Source organism: Lithobates pipiens, unplaced genomic scaffold (genome assembly GCF_037356315.1).
Source record: "Lithobates pipiens isolate NorthernLeopardFrog02 unplaced genomic scaffold, aLitPip1_a1.2 Scaffold_1, whole genome shotgun sequence".
In the NCBI taxonomy this organism is placed as follows: Eukaryota; Metazoa; Chordata; class Amphibia; order Anura; family Ranidae; genus Lithobates; species Lithobates pipiens.
Window position 1 is genome coordinate 112,711,724 of NW_027507685.1, and position 9,273 is coordinate 112,720,996.

Sequence of the window (9,273 nt, forward strand, 5' to 3'; positions counted from 1 at the left end):
AAGTTCAGTCACCCAATACAGGAAGTGACCCCCATGTCACCCCAATACAGGAAGTGACCCCCTTGTCACCCCATACAGGAAGTGACCCCGTGTCACCCAATACAGGCAGTAACCCCCGTGTCACCCCAATACAGGAAGTGACCCCCATTTCCGGATTATAATGAACTCTCCGGATTTCCTAATAATTGTGTTTACATGCGTTGCTATGGAAACGCCGCCATGGTCGGGGTTGCTATGGTGACGGGCAGTGTTGGCGGGGGACGGCCGCTAGGCGGCAGCACTGGGTTCGATTAGAAAACTGTGGGCGGAGTTACGTTCATCAGGCGTAACCATTTGCTACGATTGGGTCCAATCCGCATAAGGGGCGGGGTTGTGCTGAGAGGGACGCGGGCGTGTTGTGGGCGGCCCTGCGGTGCCTGGGCTGGAGAGGCGTGGCCCTCCCTGAGGGGGCGTCCTCGCGGGCTTGGTTTAGGCGGGACCGCCCGCCCCTGGTCTGTGCGGTTCTGGGCGCTGTGGGGCGTGGCTGGGCGGCGAGGAGGACGGGCGATCGGGCCGAGCCCCGCCGGATGGGCGTGGCGCGGGGGGACGGTGTGGAGTTGTTGTCGGAGGGCGTGGCCTGTCAGTCAGGGGTTGTGTTGCGCTGGAAGGTGGATGGCTCCTCCGCCATGATCCGGTGAGGAGAAGGATGGCGCCCCGGACTGACCCCTCCTTGTGCCCGGACTCCTCGGGGTGCGCCTGGCCCGGACACTGCCGCCTCTTCCTCGGCCTCTTCGCCTTCTCCATCTCCCTCCACCTCGTCACCATCTGCGGCTACCTGGAGCTCCGCCGGGAGGTGGGCCGCCTGAGCCGGGAGGGGGAAGCGAGGAGGAGGAGCGGCCTGCAGGGGGACGGCCTACCGGGGGGGGAGGAGCCGGACCCCAGCCAGGTGAGGACCTACCTTTGTACTCGTATTGTATGCACTGTACTCGTATTGGCTGCTCTGTATTCATACTGGCTGCACTGTACTCGTATTGTCTGCTCTGTCTACAGATAGATGGAGTACAGACCTCTGTATTCATATTGGCTGCTCTGTCTACAGGTAGATGGAGTACAGACCTCTGTATTTATATTGTCTGCACTGTCTACAGACTTCTGTATTCATATTGTCTGCACTGTATTCATACTGGCTGCTCTGTATTCAGGGGGCTCTCAGTATAGATCCAAATGAAAGATAGCTGGAGTACAGACTAATGTATGTATACTGACTATATACCGTTAGATGGAGTAGAGGAGTCTGTGTTCGTATTGTATGGAGTACAGCCTTCTGTATTCACACTGGCTGCCCTATGTACAGGGACCTCTGATTTATAAATGGAGATGAGATGGTCCCATAGACTTCTGTAGGTCTTTGTCCCAAGGCTGGAGATGGTCCCATAGACCTATAGGCTTTGTCCCAAGGCTGGAGATGACCGAAGATCTTCCCATAGACTTCTGAAGGGCTTTGTCCCAAGGCTGGAGATGATCAGAGATGCTCCCATAGACTTCTGTAAGGCTTTGTCCCAAGGCTGGAGATGGTCCCATAGACCTATAGGCTTTGTCCCAAGGCTGGAGATGACCGAAGATCCTCCCATAGACTTCTGAAGGGCTTTGTCCCAAGGCTGGAGATGATCTGAGATGCTCCCATAGACTTCTGTAGGGCTTTTTCCCAAGGCTGGAGATGATCTGAGATGCTCCCATAGACTTCTGTAGGGCTCTTTGTTCTAAGGCTGGAAATGGTCACATAGATGTCTATGGGTCTTTGCCCCAAGGCTGGACCCATATACCTTTAGGCTTTGTCCCAAGGCTGGAGATGATCCCATAGACTTCTGTGGGTCTTTGTCCCAAGGCTGGAGATGGTCCCATAGACCTATATGCTTTGTCCCAAGGCTGGGGATGATCAGAGATGCTCCCATCGACTTCTGTGGGGTGTTGTCACAAAACTGTAGATGGTTCCATAGAACTTGATATGGCTTTATCCCAAGGCTGGATATAAGGTGTCACAAGGCTGGAAAGATGAGATGGTCCCATAGACATATGCGTGGCTTTGTTCCAAGGCTGGAGATGATCAGAGATGGTCCCATAACCAAATAGGGGGTATGGCAGGGCTGCGTGAATTGGTTGTGCCACATCCAGAAAAGTTGTTTATAAAAAGAAGAAAATCCCCTGGGGGTGGATTTTAAAGGCACGTACAACTCAATTGGAAAAAAGTACAAAAATATTTTATTATACAGAATAATCAAAGTAATAATGTATAATATACATAAAAAGTTATAACTCTGGGTACAATTATACAAACATTGTTAATAGTAATGTGCACCACTTGACTTTATAGTGTGGTAAACCACATATCTATGTATATTGTACATTATTGCTTTGATTGTTCTGTATAATAAAATATTTTTGTACTTTTTTCCAATTGAAGGGGATTTTCTTCTTCCTTTTTATTTTTTATTTTTTTATTTTTATAAAGAGAGATGGTCCCATAGACATACATGCTTTTTCCAGTGGCTGGAGATGATTGGATATGGTTCCATAGACTTCTGTGGGGCTTTGTCACAAGTCTGGAGGGATGAGATGGTCCCATAGATGTCTGCGGGGCTTTGTTCCAAGGCTGGAGATGATCAGAGATGGTCCCATAGACATACAGGCGTTTTCCTGTGGCTGGAGATGATTGGATATGGTTCCATAGACTTCTGTGGGGCTTTGTCCCAAGGCTGGAGAGGAGAGGGTCCCATAGATGTCTGTTGGGCAGCAATGGGTAGGTTTAGCCATGGCATGAAAGAGATGTGAAGCTAGATGTCAACAAACACCGGAGGCTGCAGCCATTAGCTGAAGGTAAGTAAGTATAAATCCAAGGTGGGTGGGTGGGTTAGGTTAGGTCAGTGGGAAGTAGCAAAATAGAAGAGGATAAATTGTGAGAAATATTGCGTATTACTTCTCCGTGTGTGTGTGTATGTATTACAAAGCTGTCCAGTAAAGGGGTTGGGATAAACCATATGACTATGCAAGGGTGCTTACAACAGTTTGCTTTTATCCAATTGATTTAAACCAACGTTCCTCAACCTTGTATGAACAAACTCGGAACACACCAGTCTGAAATGTCGTCTGTGATGCCGTTACCTTGTACCTACAATATTCAAACCCGTAAGCAGTATTTAGCGGCAGGGAAGTAAGAAGTATTTCCTATATTCATTTATTCTGTCCATTGGAATGAATGAATGAACACTCAAACGCTAAATGTGTATATCGTTTAGGCGCATTCATCTTTTTTTTGTTTTTTTGTTTTTTTTTTGACCAAAAGCTCCTTTCCTGAACCACACGTTTTTTTTCAGCCTCTAAACCAGGGTTCTTCAAGAAGTTGCTAGGGGTTCCTTGAACAATGAGCAACTTCTGCCCCTCCTCAGATAAGTCCCCCCTGACACTATTCATCTTTTTAGCTATCTGTAGGGGTTTCTTCTCACTGATCACCAATGTAAGGAGCATTCTTCCCACTCAACCCTACTGAACACCTTTAGGATGAATTGGAATCCCCGACTGTGACCAAGGTCTTCTCATCCAACATCAGTACCTAACCTCAAATAGGCACAAATTCCCACAGACAACCTTCAAACTTTTCTGGGAAGCCTATCCAGAACAAAGCCAGCTCCATAAAGACATGGTTTGACCAGTTTGGTGTGGAGGAACTTCATTTTCCTGCACAGAGCTCTAACCTCATCCCTACTTTTGGAGGGCCTTTGGTATAAGGTCTTATCATCCAACATAAGTACCCACCCTTTGATCTTACGGAACACCCTTGGAATGGGTTCTTCTCATCCCAAAGGTGTTCAGTAGGTTTGAGGTCATGGAGGAACTAAAGTGTCCTGCACAAAGCCCTGACCTCAACCCTACTGAGCACCTTTGGGATGGATTGGAATGCTGTTGGTGACCCACGTTTGATGTTTTCATGTGCATCATCAGTACCTGACCTCACAAATGGGCACACATTTCCAACGACTACCTCCAAAATCTTGTGAAAGCCTTCCCAAAAGAGTGGAGGATTGTACTACCACAAAAGGGAGCAACTCGGTAATAATAGCTTTGGTTTTGGAATGGGCTGTCCAACAAGCTCATATTGGTAACTGGAGGAGCTTGCATGGCCTGCACAGAGCTCTGACCTCAACCCTATCGAACACCGTTGGGATGAATCGGAATGCCAGTTGGGAACCCCAGATCTTCTCATCCATGTGGTAACAGTTTGGTGAAGACCCTTTTCTGTTCCAGCATGACTGTGCCCCCCCCCCCCCTCGTGTATAAAGCCAGTGTGCCAGTGTGACCAGTTTGTTGTGGAGGAACTGGAGTGCCCTGCACAGAGCCCAACCCTACTTTTGAAGGGCCTTTGGTATAAGGTGGTCCTATTCAACATCAGTACCTGCCCTCAACCCCATGGAACATCTTTGGTATAAGATCTTCTCATCCAACTTCAGTACCTGCCCTTAACCCTACTGAATATCTCAAGGATGAAAGTTTCACAGAGATGTTCAGTAGGTTTGAGGTCATGGAGGAACTTGAGGGTCCTGTACATAGCCCTGACCTTGACCCTACTGAACACCTTTTGTGATGAATTGGAAAACTTATGGTTAGTCAAGTCTTTTTTTTTTTTTTTTGTCACCCAACGAGGAGCACTCGTGCGCATGCCAGGTCTTTTTGTTCAACAGTAGTACCTGACCTCACAAATTGGTATAAATTCCCACAGACACTCTGAAATCTTGTGGAAAGACTTCCTAGAAGAGTGGAGACTCTTGTAGCCATGAAGTTGGGCCACTTCCTTTGATTAATGGTCATGGATTTAAAATGGAATGTCCAGCAAGCTATGTGGTGGTCCAGAATCTTGTCAAAAGCCTTCCTAGAAAAACGAAGGATGTTCTAGCCTTCAAGGAGTTCTTCCTAAAATAATAATTTATTAGGCCATCTAGTAAGTGTTTGAATGTTTGTCAGTTACAGATATATTCATTTACTGTGTGTGTGTGTATAAAAATATATATTATACACACATACATACACATGATTCCAGTGAATTCAATACTCGTGTTTTATACAATCTTCTGTCCTCTTGGTGTAGGCACCGGCGACATCACTGTGTCTCAATACAAGACCCTGAGAAAGCCAAATCTCATGAAAACATCATCAAGCATGTGTTCTCTTGGTATTTTGGGATCCTGACCCTTTTTCAGGATATCAAGAGAAGCCTCGGTGAGGTCACCCTTGCTCGGGGAGGCCCATCAGAGGTTGTCATGCCTGTTTTTGAAGTTGTCTTTTGTTTTTCATGGATTGGTTGGCACGGTTTATGGTTGGGTTTAGGAAATTTTTCTCTTCATATGTTAAGAAATTTCTGCACTTTTTGTGATCTCCCTGTTGGATGAGGGATTTATAAATAGTCCAAAAGGTTACACCGACCAAAAAACTCTACAATGGTGGCTTCCATCTCTCTGTTCTCACAATTTCCCGTTTAGGAATTTAACAAGCAGAAAATATCAAACAGAAAGTGATAATGAGGTATGTTAGGTATGGCACACGTCTAAAATATTTTCTAGTTGCTATCCCGAAAAACCATTGATTGTTTGGCACACGGATCTGCCTGGGAGCAGTTTTGGCTTTCTGTGGTGGTTTTGATCCCTTTGTAGATATATTTGTTGATCTGATCTAATTAAGTTTTTACGTATATTCATTATCTTGTGGCTGCGAGGTGTTTTGAAACGGAGAACTGAATTAAATGTACTGGCATGGCAAGATTATCTTCTTCCCTTTTTTTTTTTTAGTTGGAAGGTAGGTGATGGCTTTCTGTCTTCAGTCCTCCGAATTGTGGTTGGAGGTGCGGAGATGATCCCAACTTGACGATGATCTTTGGGCTAAGCATGTCGTGCACAAAAGTTTGCATACCCTGGAAATTGTGAAATGTTGGCATTAATATTGAAAATATGACTGATCATGCCAAAATAAAAGGGTCCTTTTAAGGATAGTGATCACATGAAGCCGTTTATTATCACATCGTTTTTTTGGATCCTTTTTAAAATCATAACAGAAATTGTCCAAATAGCTCTGATAAAAAGTTTACTCCCCTTTTTTACATCAGTGACCTCAGCCCCCCTTTTTATATCATCCCCCCCTCCCTTCACAAAATAGTTACCCACCCCTTCACACCACACTTCCCAGTCCTCCTTTAGGCTGGCTATACAGGGGTCCATTTTTCTTGTGTTTTTTTATGAAGGGAGCAAATCGAAAATAACCATAATGGATTCCCTCACCCACACATTGGAGGTGATGGGAGGAATCGTCCCTGCTGCCTTATTCTATTCTGACTGCCGGGACTTTTCGCCTGTCGGAATACAATGATCTGCAGCCGGTCGGAGGAAAATTCCTCAACAGGGCCAGATTGAGCGAAGTCGATCAACAATAAATTCGATCCCATCTGTGGCCAGCCTTACAGAGAAGGGCAGAGGGTGGAGGTGCATCAGGACTGGATGGAGGGAGGGTGGGTGATTGGTTACTAGGTCAGTCTCATGTTTTACCAGCCAATATTACCTGCTAATTAACATGAAAGGTTGGACAGCTCCTGCCATCTATCCAGACCCGAGGCACCTCCTTCACTCTGCCTTGCGCGGGGGCAGGGGGGGGGGCGGCATCGGTGGCAGTTGAGAGGGTGGCTAAGGAAAGGAGAAAGGACACCCAGGCTACAGAGTAACGTAATTGGCAGTGGTCCGGATAGGACGGGCACTCAGTCCAGGTGTGGACCACGGTCCGCCATTCACTGATACCTTCTGTATAGTGAAGATAAATGCAATACGTTGTATTAATATATCTGAATTTATTTGTATTTAATATATTGCTGCAGAGACTTCTGTTGTTTTCTATTTTCTACATAACCAGTACACTGCTAACTGCTTATTTTTTTCCCACAAATCAAATTTCATGCTTCGTGGCAATGGAGATTTTTGCTTAGCTGACTGTTGGCTGTTTGTGGTGTTCTGTGTTCTCCAGTGTTGCTGTTGGAGGAAAGTCACACTTTCATTTAACTGGAACAGAATAAAGCGTAAATCCCTACTGCACTACAATCCACACTTTTTTAGGACCTAAGAACCCAACGTGTGCACCTCTCAATAACCAATGATCACCAAACGGCGTTGTACATAAAACCCAAGAGACGAGATGGTCCTCCAAGGGGTGGAACTAACATGTCTCTAAGTCAGACTAGCTGACGCATTTTTGAGGGATATGATCTCCTCAGAGACTTGTCCATTGAAACGCGTCAGTGAGTAGTCTGACTTTCACTGTATTGGCATCCCAGTCTTAGTCGTAGGGTTCAATATTGAGTTGGTCCACCCTTTGCAGCTATAACAGCTTCAACTCTTCTGGGAAGGCCATCCACAAGGTTTAGGAGTGTGTCTATGGGAATGTTTGAACCATTCTTCCAGAAGGGCATTTGTGAGGCCAGGCACTTATGTTGGATGAGAAGACTTTGCTCACAAGTCATCCCAAAGGTGTTCTATGGGGTTGAGGTCAAGACTCTGTACAGGCCAGTCAAGTTCCTCCACCCTAAACTCGCTCATCCATGTCTTTATGGACCGTGCTTTGTGGACTGGTGTGCAGTCATGTTGGAACAGGAAGGGGCCATCCCCAAACTGTTCACACAAAGTTGAGAGCATGAAATTGTCCAAAATGTCTTTGGTATGCTGACGCCTTAAGTGTTCCCTTCACTGGAACTAAGGGGTGCCCAAGCCCAACCCCTGAAAAATACTGCACCATAATCCCCCCCCCTCCACCAAATGATTTGGACCAGTGCCCAAAGCAAGGTCCATAAAGACATGGATGAGCAAGTTAGGGGTGGAGGAACTTGACTGGCCTGCACAGAGTCTTGACCTCAACCCAATAGGTCACCTTTGAGATGAATTAGAGCACAGACTGGGAGCCAGGCTCTTCTGGAAGAATGATCAAAAATTTCCATAGACGTGTGTGTGTGTGTGTGTGTGTGTGTGTGTGTGTGTGTGTGTGTGTGTGTGTGTGTGTGTGTGTGTGTGTGTGTGTGTGTGTGTGTGTGTGTGTGTGTGAGAAGACAGGCGTCCCAATACTTTTGGTAATATAGTGTATGTCAGGATCATGTGAGTTCCACCTCTTGGAGGACCATCTTGTCTCCTGGGTTTACGTAGAACACGGTTTGACCTTTGCCGTTTTTGTCAATGGGCACTTGGCTTTCATTTCAAGAGGGCAGCCTTGGCATTACGCACTGGTCTTGGTTGAGAGCTGATGGTGACCATTCACTGCAGTCTGTTTGTTTGTCAGGAACCTCTTAGCTCTACAGTGCCCAATGTTGTGTCCTTTAGTTGTATGCAAACCTATTATTTAACTTAAAACCCAACTCCAGTCATAATATTACCAAAGTTGAAGCAGTACCCCCCCCCCCCCCATGTCATTCAAACCTGCTGGTTTCCATTCTGGGATTGGTAGTGCTCCCACAGTACTTTTGACTTTTGGGCTGCTTGGATATAGGCCCTGCAGGTCTCATAGTTCCCCAGTTGACTCTCCACATTCCTCCCCTCCCAACTGTTCAGGGCTGTGTGTTTTTGTGAATGATAAGGAGGAGAGAGAGAGGCGGCGTGTCTGGATAATGCGGATGTAGCGGTTCCTGCCTTCATTCCTAAGACCGCATTTCGGGCCTTGCCCCTTTCATCAGCCTGGCAACCAAACTCAGTGTTAAACATTGTTTACACTGACTTTGCTCTAAACGGCGGCAAGGGCCCCCGAAACACGTTCTTCGTAATGAAGGAAAGGAAGAGACTACCACGCCATGCCCTCAGAAACCCACCCACCCCCCCCCCCCCCGCCCCCCGTGTGGCATTTTTTTTTAGTGCTGCCTCATTGAGCAAGAAACTAAACATCTTCAGTACAATATTTGGTAAAATTCTCACCTCCATACTTGCAGATTAACCACTTCCTGACAGAATGAATGCTACAGCATGATCAGCCAGTCCTGAGAGGGCGTCAGATGTCCTTCCGTGATTGCGCTCTCCTTATTACAAAGCTGATGACTGATCGGGCTAAAGGGCCCCTTTACTATGTGATCAGCTGTGTCCAATCACAGCTGATCACGATATGAACACAAGCCAGTTATCCTCTTGTTCGTGGCATCCTCCTCCTCTTCCTCTCCTTGTGGCCTCCTCCTCTTCCTCTTCTTCGTGGCCTCCTTCCCTTTGGTATCACCGCATCAGCTCACATCAGTGAAGG

The 9,273-nt window shown here is 46.6% G+C and overlaps 1 protein-coding gene across 1 annotated transcript in view; it reads left to right on the plus strand.

Moving 5' to 3' along the window:
• Positions 1 to 457: 457 nt before the first annotated feature.
• EDA (ectodysplasin A) overlaps positions 458 to 9,273 on the plus strand; it is a gene marked incomplete in the record, with an annotated part of 49,113 nt that continues 40,297 nt past the window's right edge. The window contains 1 exon segment of the mRNA XM_077474242.1: positions 458 to 925. Within this exon segment, the coding sequence (XP_077330368.1) occupies positions 686 to 925 (240 nt within the window).